This window comes from Excalfactoria chinensis, chromosome 4, assembly GCF_039878825.1.
Source record: "Excalfactoria chinensis isolate bCotChi1 chromosome 4, bCotChi1.hap2, whole genome shotgun sequence".
NCBI lineage: Eukaryota > Metazoa > Chordata > Aves > Galliformes > Phasianidae > Excalfactoria > Excalfactoria chinensis.
In genome coordinates this window covers 82,583,594-82,599,880 of record NC_092828.1, presented here as the reverse complement: position 1 = coordinate 82,599,880, position 16,287 = coordinate 82,583,594, and the positions used below count along the sequence as shown (strand labels likewise).

General features: G+C 58.0%; 1 protein-coding gene across 6 annotated transcripts in view; it reads left to right on the top strand.

Moving 5' to 3' along the window:
* NLGN3 (neuroligin 3) overlaps positions 1-15,320 on the top strand; it is a 30,895-nt gene extending 15,575 nt beyond the window's left edge. For 5 of the 6 annotated variants that reach the window (XM_072333944.1, XM_072333946.1, XM_072333942.1 and 2 more), the window contains 5 exons: positions 4,602-4,661; positions 6,826-6,975; positions 8,365-8,550; positions 11,936-12,725; positions 13,065-15,320. In XM_072333944.1, the coding sequence (XP_072190045.1) occupies positions 4,602-4,661; positions 6,826-6,975; positions 8,365-8,550; positions 11,936-12,725; positions 13,065-13,902 (2,024 nt within the window). In that variant the 3' untranslated portion in view covers positions 13,903-15,320. The remainder of the gene's footprint in view (positions 1-4,601; positions 4,662-6,825; positions 6,976-8,364; positions 8,551-11,935; positions 12,726-13,064) is intronic. The other variant, XM_072333947.1, reaches the window with a different exon arrangement.
* Positions 15,321-16,287: the final 967 nt, after the last annotated feature.

The following is a 16,287-nucleotide window of genomic DNA, read 5'->3' as shown; positions in this document are numbered from 1 at the left end:
CACAGCAGGATGCTCCTGTTGCTCCAGGCCTTTCAGAACAGCTGAGCCCATGCTCCCCAGGCTTCTGGGCATGAAGAGCTCCTAAAGAAACCTATCCTGTTCGGGCTGGAGGGGCTGTGCCTCTCACCTCTCTGCCCAGAGGAGGCAAGGGTCTTCCTCCCATCCCCAGATTCTGACCCACTCAGGGGAGCACCTGGGTTTAGAATAAGATCAAGCTCATACCCTTCTGCTGTTAGAGCATCACTCCTCACCCGACTGGGTAATGACTGCCATGTTCTGCCCCAGTCTCTTCTCTGCCCTCTCTGCTGTGCTGATGGGGCTACATATACACATACATACACACACACATGCACATGCTCACAGACAGGGCTGTGCAAGCTCAGGATCTGCTCTCCACCCCCTCACATTGCACTCTTCCTGAGCTGCAGCCTCCCGGAGGCGGCAGAGCATCTCCAGAGCAGACACAGCTCTGCTTTGTCTCGCCACTGTCTCCAGGGCCATGCAGGGCTCCTCCTGCTGCACTGCAGCTTGGGTCCCTGGAATGATCCAGATCCATCCCCAGTGCCACGGACTGGGGAGCAGAGACCTGCAAACCAGATCCTCCCAAGTCTGCCTCAGGCCGTGATCAGACAGGATGCTCCCTCGGTCCCGGTGCCCACCCTGCACAAGCAGGCAGAGCCCAGGCTGCTCCCTGCATCGCTCCATCCTCCCTGCTGCCCTGAAATGCCCATGGCCAGGCCAACCAGCTCTTCTGAAAGGTGCAGGAGGGGGTGTCCTGCCGGGCTGGAGCTGCCCTCCCTACCTCCCCACTGCCATCCTGGGTGTCCTACACAGCGGGTCCTACGCTCCCACTGCTTTTCTCTTCATGCCCCCATGTTTGGTGGGTCTGACACAGCCGGGCTCGGAGGTTTGGGGAGCTCTCTCCTTCCAGAGACTCTATTTTTTTTTTCCTTCCCCCCCTGAGTTCTGTCGTTTGGTTTCTTTGCTTTGCTTTTCCTGTTGCTGTCCTGGCTATTCACACGCCATCTCTCTGAGTGCCAAGGCTGCCTCTGAAAGGGCTGGCACATTAGGGAGTCTCTGCACGCTGCCTCCGGCGCAGGCTGTGCCAGCGACACCGAGCCACTTCAAAGTGCTTCCTTCCCTGGCCCCTCTGGGGCTGGAGTCCCCATGGGAGCTCCTGAGGACCAGGGTTAAGGCAGGAGAAGGGGTGGCACAAGACACGATGGGGCACCTCAGGCACCTTCTCCTCCTGGTTTTGCCCCGCAGCATCTCTGCTCTCTGGCACTTCCTTTGCAGTCTCTCTGCGGATGGATGCATTTGGTGGCCCAACTGCAGATCCCCACGCAGCAGAGGCTTTTGGGGAGCTGGCGGGGATGTGCCTCCTGCCCCGCTGACTCATGGATGGGCAGAGCCAGCAATTTGGGCATCCAGGCGTGACACGCAGAGGATTAAAGTACCCAGACGCTGCCGCTGCCCTTCAGCTCCGGCCACTGCACTGGTGTCTGTTGACTCGAATTAATTGAATAACTTGTGAAGAGGCACTGAGGCTTTCCCCCTACTCCCCCCCCCCCAACCCTGCTTCTGCTTAGCTCTGAATGTCCTGGGTATGTAGTGCTTAGGGCGAGGATAACACACCCGCAGTGCTTGTTTGTTCAGACTTGGTGCCATTTGAACATCGACTTGTTCAGGAATACTCCTGATTATTATTTCTAAGACCATTCTGTGTGTGACCGGTCAATAAGCTCTCCTCTCACAGAGCAGGAGGCCATGTAGTATGTCGGTGGTTTGAAATGCCTCAGTTCCCACCTTGCCATTGCTGTCATTTCATAGCAGCCAAAGGGCTGAACATTTGTTAGCATTTATCTCTGCCTCCACAGGACAAAAAATGTCCCTGTCTCCCATTCGGGTGCATATTGGCCCCTCTCTTGGGCAGGGTAGCAGTGCCTTAGGAATAACTAGCTGTGTGCTCAGCTAGCTCAGCTGCTGCTCATGTTTTGCTGTGAAAATGAAGCTCTGCCCACCGGAGGAGCGCATACGTGCACACAGCGTAGGGTCTATGGATGCTTCTCCAGCATGGCTGGGGACTCACTGCCACCTCTGTGCTACTGTTACTCTGCTACTTCAGAGTGTGATGCTCAGAAGTGAGACTCGCCATTTGTGCCAGCCCTGGTGCTTTTGTGGAGCTCCTGGAGGATGGAAATGGCTCCTGCACATTGCTCAGGTCTGGGGAGGGACGGGGCAGCACTGAGGAAAGGCTCCTGCTTGGCCACTGGATGCAGCTCCTGCTCCTCTCTTATCCGCGCTGTGCCAAGCACGAAAGCTGCAAGGAGCTGAGATCCCTGCCCTCTTTATCTCTGTTTGCACTGGCGTCAGTGCTATTGCAACAGTTTGCTTAAGATAGTGTAAGTCTGGTGCAGATGCTCCTGTTTAAGGAAAACTGATTTTATTTTATTTTTTACTAAACTTGAGCTTAAATCTTCCTAGGGACTTCAGATAAGAGCATACATCCTTCCTATCTGCCCAAACAATGTCACTCCGCAGTCAGCTCTCAGTTAAACAGCGTAACAGGCACTCACATGAGGTGAGCAGAATGAATTTTTGATGGGCGAGGAGAGCAGGAAACACAAGAGCTTTGTTTTTCTCCAGCATCAAGAAGCTCAAACTAAGGCGGCCCCCTGGGAGTGGCCAGGAGGGCAGCACTTGGCTGGGGGCTGCAGCCCCCGGCAATGCAGAGAACCATCTCACAGCAGTGGCCTTGAGTGCTGCAACAGCAGACATAGGGAGGTGACAGAGCAAAGTGCAAGGAAGGCGTGGGAGCACTTAATCTGTAATTCCTCTTATGAGCTGTGGGGCAATGGTGGGTAGTTGTAGAGGTGAGTGACAGAGCTGGACTTGTTACAGCTGCATTATCAGCTGCTGGCACAGCATGGCTGCAAGGCAGAAAGGCTGCTCGGCTGCAGAAACCACCGCTGGCACGAGCAGGACCCCAAAGATACGGCCACCCTGGCACCTTGCTGCCAGTGGGGATGATTCTGGGTTTGTGCTCGCCATGCAGAGATCCCGTCTCTTCTCACTATCCCCAAATGCATCACTCTCGCCCCATTTCCCATTGTTGCTTTCCATTGTTCTCTGAAGTTGCCTCCTCCACGGAAAGCTCAGGTTCTTTCAGCCTCATTATCCCTGTCTTCACTGATCCCCAGGCTGCCTGGGTGGCTGCCCTCTTCCAGATCCATCCCCACGCTGCACTCCCATCAGAGGGTGCCTACTGCCCTCCCACAGCTTGGAAGCACAGGGCGGATGAAGGATTGCTGCCTGCAGCATTCATTAGAGAAAATCCTTCTCTCTGTGCATTAGCAGGGAGGCAGGAGCAATGCTGCACAGGTTCATTGTTTAAGTGCTTTCTGGGCTCACAGCTCTCCAACAAAGATGCACTCGGTCAAGCCTGCAGCCTCCGCTCTGGCTCCTGCCTGCAGTCAGGCTGGGGGCTGCGTGTGTTGGGGGGGAGGCGTATCAGGATGGGCATTGAGTTTGTGTGGGCTGAGGCTGGAGGAGGCAGGAGCGCTGCGTTGGAAGAACCTGAATAACATCAGGTGTCCCTGGAGACATCCCTGCCCTGGCGCAGGCTGCTCTCCCTGACCTGTGGCCAGCATTTGTCGTGCCTCTCCTTAACCTCCTCCCCAGACCATCTTCCACTGTTTTTCTGCCCTTTCTGCCAGAAAACTTTTCTCAACTGGCTTATGCTTGCCTTGTGTGGCTCTGCCAGCCACTGCCCAGTGGAGCAGGAGTCGCTCTCTGTGTCCCTTCCTGGGGCCTGCCCTGCCTGGAGAGGCTGCAATCACAGCTCCCTGCTTTCAGCGTTTGGATGGCCTCGTCTTCCTCAAACTTTGCTCGCCTGATGGATTTCCCAAACATCTGGTCCTTGCTCCTCTGGTCATGGAATGGAGCACTGTGCTCCCCTCTTGCACCCAAGTCTGTGCTCTGAGCAGGACAAGGCTTTCGGGTTCTCTCTCTACAACAAAAGGCATTTGCACTTGCCCTGATGGAGATGCCCTATGGGCAAGTCAGGCAGAGCTGTGCAGATAGGAACAGGGCTCTGGGGTCGTGCTCGTGCCCGGTGCAATCCACAAAGGCATTCAGGACATTACAGAAACTGAAGATTTTTGCGGCAAAGGGAAGCCGGCAATTTTCAGCACAGAGCAATGGGCAGGGCTGTGGGGTGACCTGGCACTTCAGCTGTGCTGGTGGCAGATGAGGACACCGCTTTGAGATGCTCCTGGCCCCTGAAGCCTGGGGAGGAGCTGGGAAGGGCCCGGGGAGCAGCAGCACAGCACTGTGGCACCGGGGCAGCCTTGCCCCCTCCATGCCGTGGCTCTGGGAGAGGTGCAGTGTGAGTAGCCAGCAGTGCTGTGGGGCACAGGCCTGGCCCCACCGTCTCTGCTATCATGCTATTTTTGAATTCTCTTTTGTGGTTTTTTTTTTTTCTTTTTTTTTGTTTGTTTGTTTGTTTTGTTTTTTCTCCTTCTTTTTTTTTTTTTTTTTTTTTTTTTTTTTTCTTTTTCTTTTTTCTTTTTCTTTTCTGTCTCCTCGTGTTTGGTCCCTAGGAGCCAGCGCTAAGAAACAGGGAGAGGACTTAGCGGATAATGACGGGGATGAAGACGAAGGTATTTCTGTGCTCGAGGCTGCCACTGCATGACACGCAAAGCAACTCCGTATGCCCGCCATCCGCTGCCATCCCCAGGGAGCCCCGTGTGTGTCTGTCTCGGCGCTGGGCAGCTGCGCGGGGCGGGGGGCAGGGGGGCCGGCTGTGCAGGGCTCAGCCCCATCCTCTCCTCCTGGGGAAGCTTGTGGGGTCGTGCTGCAGGAGAAGTTTGCTGGCTGCCCCGCTCCGCTCGAGCGAGGGCCGGGAGGAAGCATGGCAGCTTGGGAGCAGAGGAGCCCTCGGGCACCTGGGCCCATTTCACCCCGAGCCCGGTCATATTTCACCTCCAGCCTCATCCCTCCAGACTTAGCTATGCACGACGGGAGCCTGCACTCTCCCCTCCCGCCTGCTCCCTGTATGGGACAGAAGCATGGACACTCGTGCCACCGATCTGTGCCTGGTCCCAGCTGGGTGTGCTGCACCCATTTTTTTTCCCAATGCAAGGCGTTGCTTGCGCCACTGTGTCTGTGCCAGATGAGGCAGTGAGTGCGATGTCAAACGGGTGTGTTTCATTGCCACCAGGTTAAGAAAGCTGCAGAACAGGCGGGTTTTGGTAATACAGAGCCGCAGGGTCTGGACTTTGTCTGCTTTGTCACAGGGATGTGAGGAGGAGGTCAGCCAGGACGCAGCTGTAACACAGTGAGGGCAGTGCGACCTCGTGGGCTGCAGAGTGCTTGGGCAGCCTAGAGCCCGTCCTGGCAGATGGCATTTGGGTTCTGGGAAGCAGATGAAAAGCCAGTTCATTGGCAGCAGCAAAACCTGTTGTTTTCTCCCAATAACCTGTGCCCCAGGATCTCTTGTACCAGGGCGTAAACTGGCATCCATCGTAAGTGATTTGACTGCAGAAAATTCCTGCATGCTGAATTGTGCCAAAAAGATTAGGAGCCATTTTTTTCCCTGCTCTGCCGATGCGTTTTAATGCCGATCTGATACAGGGATGGCCCTTCACATTTTGGTGGTGACATAATGGCAGTGGGGAGAGGACAGAGCTAAAAGAATGAGTGCTGGAGCTCTTGGGGTGTCACCCAGGAAGAGGTTTTCATGGCAGAGTGCTGCAGGTTGGCCACCACTGTGGGGTGCGTGGGGAGGTGGGGATGGAGCTGTGATCGGGGCAGCTGAGGAGGCTAAGAGCTGTGCCTGGTGCCAGCCAGTGCCCACCAATGCACAGCACTGTGTGCAGGTGAGCGCAAAGGAGAGCAAAGTCCATCAGTGCTGGAGAGGCCTGGGCATGCAGGAGCTGGCACTGCCACTGCGATCTGTGCAGCTGCTTCCTTGCAACATGGGTGAGATGTGCCTGGGGCCCGGCATGGGTAGGGATGTCCACGGGACAAGGATAGTGAGGAGAGAGAGCACACAGCTGCTCCTCACCCTAGGCTCCTCCAGTGCTCTCTCCCTGGTCCTCAGGTCCCATTCCCCATCTTCACTCCATGCCTCATGACCTGTCCTCACCCAGCCTCGGCGCTCACCTCCCCGACACGCACACGTGCACGCACTGTCTGCTCATCGTCATGTCTGTGTCCGGGCACTGGGGTGCCATGGGTTCACACCCAGGCAGCCGGCGGGTTTCTGCCTCCCTGGGCAATTGGGAAGATGGGGAGGCGGGTGAGTGAGAAGTGGGAGCACCCACCAGTGCCCCCCCGCCCTCCAGGTCCTGCACACCCCATCCCTGCCCCTCTTCAATGCCAGCTGCCAGCACGCCCGGAGATGAGGGCTTGGAGCCACGGGGGCACAGGGACAAACTCGGTGAGCACCCCCAGTCTGTTGGTGCCCTACAGCCAGTGCCACCATCGAGGTCCTAGCTCCTGCCTGCAGCCAGAGCCCGGCCCCAGGGAAGAGCAGCTGGGTCCAGTCGGTGCCTTTCTTGCATGTACTGAGTCTCTGGGCAGCTCCTGCCCAGGGGACAACAGTGCTGGGATGGTGACAGTGGCTGCCTACCACGGGGAGGCTGGCAGGGTTAGGGTGATTGGCAGGACTGTGCCATGGCTTTGGGCTCTGGGCTTGGCTGCTGCAGCCCCCTCCCTGGTCCTGGCAGCTGGCATTGCCCTCCTCTCTCTGTGGTCTGCCTCTTGGCAGGGTGCTGCGGTCACCAGCGGGGTGGTTCCGTGTTTAACCTCCTCTCCTTCCAGACATCCGGGACAGCGGGGCCAAGCCGGTGATGGTGTACATCCACGGTGGCTCATACATGGAGGGCACAGGGAACATGATCGACGGCAGCGTCCTGGCCAGCTACGGGAACGTGATTGTCATCACACTCAACTACCGCGTCGGAGTGCTCGGTATGGGCTGTGCTACGGGACAGGGGACGGGGAGAGGTGGGCCAAGTGCCATGCCACGTGGCGGTGCCCAAAGCAGTGTGGTCAAGTTCCTGGCTCCGGTCACCCAGGCTTTTTTACACAACCTGTCTCAGCTGAAAGCAAATATTGGTCTGTGGCTAAATAAATAAAAAATATGTTTACGCAGCATCACCTCCTGAGAGTGCTCACAGCTCCGAGCTGCCAGAGGGTGCTGCCTCACTGCCCTGTGGATGCCGTCAGAGCCAACAGCAGTGCCTGTGCTCCAGCAGCCTGTGCTCAGGGCTTGGGCCAGTCCAGGAGCTCCTCTTACCCTACATGGGCAGTGCATGAGCCCAGATGCATTCCCTGGGAAAGGAAACAGGAGGGCTGTAAGGTTGATTTTGCTCTCTCCGTGGTTTCCTGTGAGACGCACGGAACCGTGCTCAGCCCTCCAAGGGCTTTGTTGGGGAAGAGTCCATCCAAGCCATCCCGGAGGCTTTGCTGCTCACACTCAGCTGAGTCAGGGGCTCAGTGCCCCACACCTGGGCACCACATCCCTCCATCAGCCCCCGTGCCCAGCCTCCTCTTGGAGATGACAGTCACAGCTCAGCAGTCTTACTCAGATTCACCTGGTAGAAAATAACCTTTTCTGTAAAGACAAACATACCTGAGACCATTCGGTATTAAAACTCCGGCCTTTCAGGCTGATAGTGCAAATTTAAGAGATCTGAAATACAATCTGAGATCTGATTTTAAAGGTGCCATTGGTGTCTCCACTGAGGTGCCGCACTGTGCAGGCAGGTGCACCCCAGTGCCGGAGCAGCACCACTCCCTGCTGCCAGGTTACCCTCAGCACCATGGCTTTGGCTTCCTGCTTTGAGTCAAGGCAAACAAAACACTGATAGCTTATCTTGGGTGTTACCTTTACTACTGAAAGCATTTCTCAGCATCCTCCTCACTGAACGTTTTTGTATTTTAAGCTGCAGTCGGTTCCGCTCTGCCCAGCCCACCTCCTTACATTTATAGAGCCTCCTCCAGACCATGCTATTCCATGGGAAGCATTGGCTGTGCACATGCACTGCTCAGTGGTGCTCTCAGCTTTCCTTGGAGCATGTGGGAGACATCCTGACATGTTGTTAGTGTGGGTGGTGGTCGGGGTAGGGCAAAGCTCATGCCCATAGCCCTATCTCTGCCCAGAGTGGCTCCATCTCACCCCTCAGCCCCTCACCCACATGTGAGCAGCACTGTAATATCCCCACTCCAACCACAGCACCAATAGGACCCTACTGGTCATGGTGGGACGGGATCCCATAGGCTCTCCTCCAGGCTCAGGGAAGGGTGGGAGGGCATCCTGTTTCCCCCACCACTAATAGGGCTCTGCTTCGCCCTTAGGATTCCTGAGCACAGGGGACCAGGCTGCCAAAGGCAACTATGGGCTGCTGGACCAGATCCAGGCACTGCGTTGGGTCAGTGAGAACATCGCCTTCTTCGGCGGCGATCCTTTGCGCATCACCGTCTTCGGTTCTGGCATCGGCGCCTCCTGTGTCAGCCTGCTCACCCTCTCCCACCACTCAGAAGGTAGGTGCCAGGGGTGCCAAGGAATTCATGCTGGAGTGGGGGCAAAGGTGGATGTGAGCCTGCAGAGGGAATGAGGCCCCATGGTACCGGAACCGAGGTCTGGGAGTGCTGAAATTTGCACAGCGCAGATGGAGGTGATGGGGTTGATATCATATTGTAAATACAGTGGAGTGTTTGCTCTAGATAAAAAAAGGGAATTGTTTATGCTACAAGATTGTGCTGGTGTAAGAGCAAATGCATATAGAACACCTGTGAATATATTTACATTGAGAACTGGAAAAAAGATTTTCAGCCAACTGAGAAAAGTTGTTCTGCCTTTAACTTCATAAAGAAAATGGCAGGAGGAAAACCTGAACTGAGTGTGGTCCGCAGGGCACCAGACTACCAGGGAGCAGTTCCATGGGGTACATGCAATAGATCGCTAACCTCATGCAGTACCACATCCCTGTGTGTGAGCACAGGATACATAGGGGCAATGGGCACAGCTGCCCCTCAGAAACGCAGGCAGGCACAACAAAATGACACCTCACACTGAAGAGCTGCAGCCATGCTAGAGAGCTTGGGAACAGTGCACAAAGAAAGGAAACCTTCAGAAAGTCAGCACGTGGCAGGGGAGCTGCTCAGCCTTAGGTCCAGGCCTTGGGAGGATGAAGGATGGGCTGATCATCTCAGTCTTTAAAGCAGCAGTGATCTCAGCCCAGACAGCTACAAAGATGTCTGCACCAGATCCAGCAGCACCATCTGTTTTGTAGAGGTTTGAAGGGTGCATCTTGGAGGTGCCACGTCCAGCATGAGGCTGGTGCTGGCTGCTGGGAGATGTGGCAGATGCTGAGCACATGTTAATGGTGGGAACAAAGTGCTTCATACTGTCTTGTCCAGCTTGGCCATTTTAGTATAGGATTCAAGGAGTTTAAAGTCAGTCTGCCTCTAAGCCTGCATTGCTCTGCTGTCATCATCACCTGCACCCTGCAAGTGTGGAGTAAAGCATAGCAAAGGTGGGTTTGCAAAGAGGTGAAAGGTTTTGGAAAGAAGAGGAAAGGTGAAGCTGCAGTGGCCCAGAACAGGTCTGCTCTGGGTAAACTGCTTTCCCTGCTGCCCCAGAATCTCAGGACATGCTGAGGATGTTTGTGATCAGTCCAAGTTCTTCCATGAGTGCTCAGTGCCCAAAGTCAGTGCCTCTGCTCTGCATAGTCCTCCATCCTCCTGCTGACACTGAGCAGGATGCTGCTGGGGATGTCATCCCATCTTCTTCAGGTCATTTGTACAAGCATGATTGGGTATGAGGAGGAGACACTTTCTATGGTAAAATCAGGAAATGCTGTGCATGTGTGGGCTGGGAAACCTGGTGTTGTGTGATTTGGGAGCAAGGGCAGATCTCTGCAGATTCCTGAGCAGCAGGATGGGCTCCACCTGCATACAGGGTACTCTCTGTGGCTCAAGGACTCATGTGTGGCCATGCTGTCCTCATGGATGTGTACCTGGGGCTCCACAAGCCCTTCTGCACATGCATAGGGTAGTATATGCACCAATCTTCACAGCCTGAAACCTCCTACACAGAGAGAAGGGTTTTCTCTGACCAAACTGAGTTGGAGATGCAGCTGGCAGCATGAAGAGAGGCTGGGTGGACTGGGGAACCCAGCAATTACTTCCCCAGAACAACTGCAGCTGCTCGCTGTCTTTCCCTCCATGGTTGAAGAGCCCAGCACAGCACTTTCTGGGTGACACCGGGCTTTCTGCCACTAAACCCTGTGTCTGCATGCCGTGTCCTTTGCATCATGTTGGTGCTGGGTACCCAGATCCCTCACCGCCTTGGCTATGAACACAGTGAAGAGGGAGGGGAGATTGCTGATGCTGCAGCCAGCACTGCATCAGAACAAACGGACACAGAACGCCCTCATCCAGCCCCGCTCCAGGGCGCCCATCTCCCCAGGGCCATCTCTGCAGCACAGCAGGGAAGCCACACTGAGACACAGCCTGGAGACCAGGCGGGTTTGTTTTTATCGGATCAAAATAAAACACGTAGTGATCAAGAGCTATTAATGAAGCAGCTAATTTGTGCCTGCTCTGCCAGGCGCGGCGAGAGGCAGGCATAGGAGGCTGGTGCTGCACACACTGCGTCTGGCTGCCAGGAAGACCCGCAGCTCCCCTGCCAGCCCTGTTGCTTGCTAGCAGGTGGATTCCTTGCCAAGAAGCAAAGTGCTGCTTCTCTCCCCCAACAAAGGTGTGGGGAGGGTCTATTGCTTTGGTGGTAAATGGCTGGTGCTCAGTGAGCAGCACACTGACGGCGGGGTCAATAGCTGCTGCTGTAGGGAGTGTTTGTAAGGAGGATTCTCACCTTAGAAGCACCCAGCATGGTTCAGGGAACCCCCAGATCAGCTGCTCAATGGTGGGTGATGGTGCAGAGCATGCAAGCCCATAGCGAGACTCAGGCTTGTAGGCTGGGCACTGCTTTCTAGGGCACTGGGAGGTGACAAACAGAGCTTGTGACTTCTCTTTGTCCCAGCGCATGGGACTGCACGTCAGGTACTTGGCAGAGCAGGGACTGTGCGTGCAGACAGCTATGGGCACTGTGGCTGGTAGCCAGGATCCTCCCAGCACTGCTGCTGCAGGAAGGGACATGCTCCCTGCAAAGCTGCACAGGTTCAGGTGTGCAGCCGGCTCTCCTGCAGCACCCTGTGAGCTCAGCCATGCCCCATGCTGTGATGCTCCACCATGCAACACACATGAAATGGAATCTGGCAGTCATCGAGTGCCAGGGTCCAGAGAGGCACAGGGGTGCAGGAGAGGGCTGGCCAGAGAGCAGAGACCGCAGGGTGCACCCTGAGCTCGGCCGCCTTGCACCGCCCCGGAGGCTCCGCTTCCTCGCAGCCCTTTGTATTCCGAGCACAAGCGCCATTGACATGGGGCTGGAGCCCAGCCACACATTCCTCTGCCTGGGCCAGGGCCTTTGTGGCCCCGCTTTCCAGGGCGAAAGTCCACTCCCTCTGTGTTCCCAGTGGCAGAAAGGCCCTCTTTGTGCATCTGGCAGCGTGCTCCCGCAGGGCCGGATTGGCACCAAGCAGCCCCAGCTGGGCAGGAAGTGGCAGGGAGGGGGGTGAGGGGGACCCTGACAAAGCAGCGGGTGGGACACGCAGGGTTAAGTGTCCTCAAGCAGGGATTAACCCTCCCGCTGCTGCCGCCTGGTCCCACCCCAGGCTGAAGGATGATGGCAGCGCGTGATGGTGGGGATGGAGCGTGATGCTCAGCAAACCCTGGCTGTGATACAGCCATGAATGTCCCTGTGAGATGCTGGGACATCCCCATGAGATGCCTGCCATGGGAGCACAGCACCCCATTGCAGCATCAGGGCATTGGAGCGTCTCTGAGCTCCTTGCTTCTCTTGCAGGTCTCTTCCAGAGAGCCATCATCCAGAGTGGCTCCGCGCTCTCCAGCTGGGCAGTGAACTACCAGCCTGTCAAGTACACCAGCATGCTGGCAGACAAGGTGGGCTGCAACGTGCTGGACACGGTGGACATGGTGGACTGCCTGCGGCAGAAGAGTGCTAAGGAGTTGGTGGAACAAGACATCCAGCCAGCCCGCTACCACGTGGCCTTTGGGCCGGTCATTGATGGGGATGTGATCCCAGATGACCCTGAGATCCTGATGGAGCAGGGCGAGTTCCTGAATTACGACATCATGCTGGGTGTCAACCAAGGCGAGGGGCTGAAGTTTGTGGAGGGCGTGGTGGACCCCGAGGATGGCGTTTCGGGCAGCGACTTTGACTACTCGGTCTCCAACTTTGTAGACAATCTGTATGGCTACCCCGAGGGCAAGGACACCCTGCGAGAAACCATCAAGTTCATGTACACAGACTGGGCTGACAGGGACAACCCCGAGACGCGCCGCAAGACCCTGGTGGCCCTCTTCACTGACCACCAGTGGGTGGAGCCGTCGGTGGTGACGGCTGACCTGCACGCCCGCTATGGCTCCCCAACCTACTTCTACGCCTTCTACCACCACTGCCAGAGCCTGATGAAGCCTGCGTGGTCCGACGCGGCCCACGGGGATGAGGTGCCTTACGTGTTCGGGATCCCCATGATTGGCCCCACAGACCTCTTTCCCTGCAACTTCTCCAAGAACGATGTCATGCTCAGTGCTGTGGTGATGACCTACTGGACCAACTTTGCCAAGACGGGGTGAGCAGGGCAGGGTGGGGAGTGGTCTGCATTTGAGCGAGGGGTGGCAGGGTGGCACTGAATCCCCTCTACCTGGAGATCCATGGGCTCCTGCCTTGGGCAGGGTGATCATGTCCTGTCATGGCTGTAGCCAGCGTCAGCCCAGGACGGGGCTCCAGACACAGCCGAGGGCAGGGGTGTGGGAGCAACTTGGTCATAGTTATCATGGGTGAGGCTTGACTCAGGGTTTGGGATGATGCCCATCTGTGCCTCCCTTTGTTTATCCGGAGGTAGCTGGCTCTTTCACCTCGCCTCTCCAGCTCTGCCTGGTGCTAGCTCTGTTTTATCTGTGTCTCACAGGGACCCCAACAAACCCGTCCCCCAGGACACCAAGTTCATCCACACCAAGGCCAACAGGTTTGAGGAGGTGGCCTGGTCCAAGTACAACCCCCGTGACCAGCTGTACCTGCACATCGGGCTGAAGCCGCGGGTGCGCGATCACTACCGAGCCACCAAGGTGGCTTTCTGGAAGCACCTGGTCCCCCACCTGTACAACCTGCATGACATGTTCCACTACACCTCCACCACCACCAAAGTGCCACCTCCCGACACCACTCAGAACTCACACATCACCCGCCGGCCCAACGGCAAGATCTGGACCACCAAGCGCCCCGCCATCTCACCCGCCTACAACAGCGAGAACGGGAAGGAGAAGTGGAGCCCGGAGCAGGAGGCGGGCACCCTGCTCGAGAGCCCCCGCGACTACTCCACCGAGCTGAGCGTCACCATCGCCGTGGGCGCCTCGCTCCTCTTCCTCAACGTGTTGGCCTTTGCTGCCCTCTACTACCGCAAGGACAAGCGGCGGCAGGACACACACCGGCAGCCCAGCCCGCAGCGCGGCGCCGCCAACGACATCGCCCACGCACCCGATGAGGAGATGCCGTCCCTGCAGGCCGGCCAGGCGCACCACGAGTGCGAGGCCGTGCCACCCCATGACACGCTGCGCCTCGCCGCCCTGCCCGACTACACACTGACGCTGCGCCGCTCCCCGGATGACATCCCGCTCATGACACCCAACACCATCACCATGATCCCCAACTCGCTGGTGGGGCTGCAGACCCTGCACCCTTACAACACCTTCGCCGCCGGTTTCAACAGCACGGGGCTCCCGCACTCACACTCCACCACCAGGGTATAGCTGCCCGCGGCCGGCGCACACCCACGCACGCACGCACACGCACTCGGCAGACACTGGCAGAGGGACCGGCGGGAGCCCCGGATGGACGGACAGACGGACGGGTGGCACACACGGATGGTGTGACACCGAGCCCAAACCTGCGGGCACTGCTTCCCTCGGCGCTTTCTTTCATTCCTTTCTAACTTTGAGAAGTGCTTCAACTCTCCGGCTCCCGACAGGAGGGCCCCACTGGTGCACTGGGGCTGTGCCCCCCAATGGGGACACGGCATCCCCCGCGCCCGCCGAGCACCCCAAGACAGGCGAGCAGTGGTGCCGGGCATCCCTCTTGGAGGAGGTTTGGCATCCAGAGCGCCGTGGATAAGGCTCCGTCACTGTGCCATGGTGCTAAGGGCAGAGGCAGTGGGCAGGGGCCCGGCCTCGCGCTGGGTGCGGGCGCTGGGAGCCGGGGAGCCGCCCCACGATGGGGACGTGGCACCTCTGCCCCCTCTTTGCGCTGCAGAGAATCTCTTTTGTGTCAGTCGTTTCTCTTTGCAGAGACGTTTTTTAAAGCAGATCTTTAGTTCTTTACACACTAACGGAGTCGCCGCGTTTTGTCCTTTGTAAAGATTTTAAACCAAGTGTTCTTGATATAAAATAAAAGCCAGTTAGAAGAACCCCAGCGTGTGTGCGCGGTGCCGGCCCTGACACGGCCCCACGGCCCCACTACCCGCGCATGGGGCTGGCGGGCAGCAGGCACCAGGCAGGGCCCTGCCTCCCACGCTGCAAGGCCGCGCTCTTTTGTATTTTTGATATTCTCCCTCCTCTGTCACCCGTGCCCACGGATCTCAGCCAAAAAGCCACTCCAGGACCCGGCCATGGGCGCCCCGCAGCCCCTCAGCCCCATCCCAGCCCTTCAGTCCGGTGTCACCCTCAGCGCCCTGCAGGGTCATCCAATGGGGCTGGATGCCCGCTGCCAAAACGCAGCCACTCACATCCACCCCGCCCCGCTCCCCACCTCGCCACCACCCCACGCCAGGGTGTGCCACTGGGTGCAGGGCACCTGCCCCAGGGCTGGGGCACCCGCAGAGCTGGTGACAGCTGCAGGTAGTGGGGAGCTAAGGGCTGGACGTGGGGAAGGAGCTACCTGGGAGCAGTGCGGGCAGGGGTTGGCTTGGCCCCCAGCGTGGTCACCCTGGGCACAGGAGGAGGGGCCGGGTCCCGTGTCCCCACAGGGATGCCACCCTCAGCTCCGGACCGGCTGGCAGACGCTGCCCGCACTGGCAGCCGTGACGCACCGGTGCCGGCTGGCCCCACACAGCCCCACACGGCCCCACACAGCCCTGGTTTGGGGTGAGGGTGCTGGTTGGAGAATGTATTTATACCCTGTCACCCGCTCAGAGTAACAAATTCCAAATAAAACAGAAGTGATATTTTTAATAGCGGTGTGTCTTGCCTCTCCTTGGAACATGCAGGGGATGGAGCACAGGGATGTCCCAACCTGGGGGTCCCCATGGTCCCGGAGCCCACCTGGGCAGGAGTGCCACCTGTCCCCAGCACTGCTGACACTGGGGGCACGGTGGGGTCCCCAGATGTCCCAGCACTGCTGGGTCCCTATGGCATTGAGGCCCCTGTGCAGGACCTCACCCACTCCATAGGTGCCCCACAGTGCCCCTCCCGCCCTGCCCAGCCCCGCTCCCCTCCCCCTGCTTGCCGATCAGAAATCTGCCGGTTTCATTGCTTTTTAATGTAATTTCCACTGGAGTTGCCATGGCAACCAGGCATGGGGGCCTGAATCGCCTCCAGGCAGCACAGCAGCAGAGCCCGGCCAAAGGCTGGGGCTGGGAGGGGCCAGGGGGAGGCAGGCGGTGCTGTATGGGGGGTCCTCATCCTGCAGCCAGCACGAGGTGGGGGGCACCCAGGGGCAGCCGACCCTTTGCCATGGGGTTGATGGAGGGATGCAACAGCTGGTACCCTTCCCCCCCCAAATCCTGACCCCTCAGCCCCATTCAGTACTGCCTGGAGCTCAGTGCCCTCTGCTCAGACCCACCCAGCACTCCCATCGGACGCCGCCTTCAATGCCAGCTGCAGAACTGGGATGGATGGAAACCCTGGAAACCCACATTGGTCCACGGGGGACGGGTTGCCATGGTGATGCCATCGCTCCGCAGCGCAGCTCCGGCACAGCCCACTCACTGCAGTGCAGGCAGTGGGGGGCCAGCACTGCCCAGGGGATGGCAGCCCACCCCAAAGACTCCGGGGACACTGCCAGCTGCCCACCCTGCAGTCCCCTCCACGGGGTGGGGAGGTGGGTTCCTGCCCCACAACAGGAGCTCCCCCTGTGTGCCCCATTCCTTGCCATCCCCACGCACCAGCACAGCCACCCCAGCAGAACCCTGGGTGCAAGCT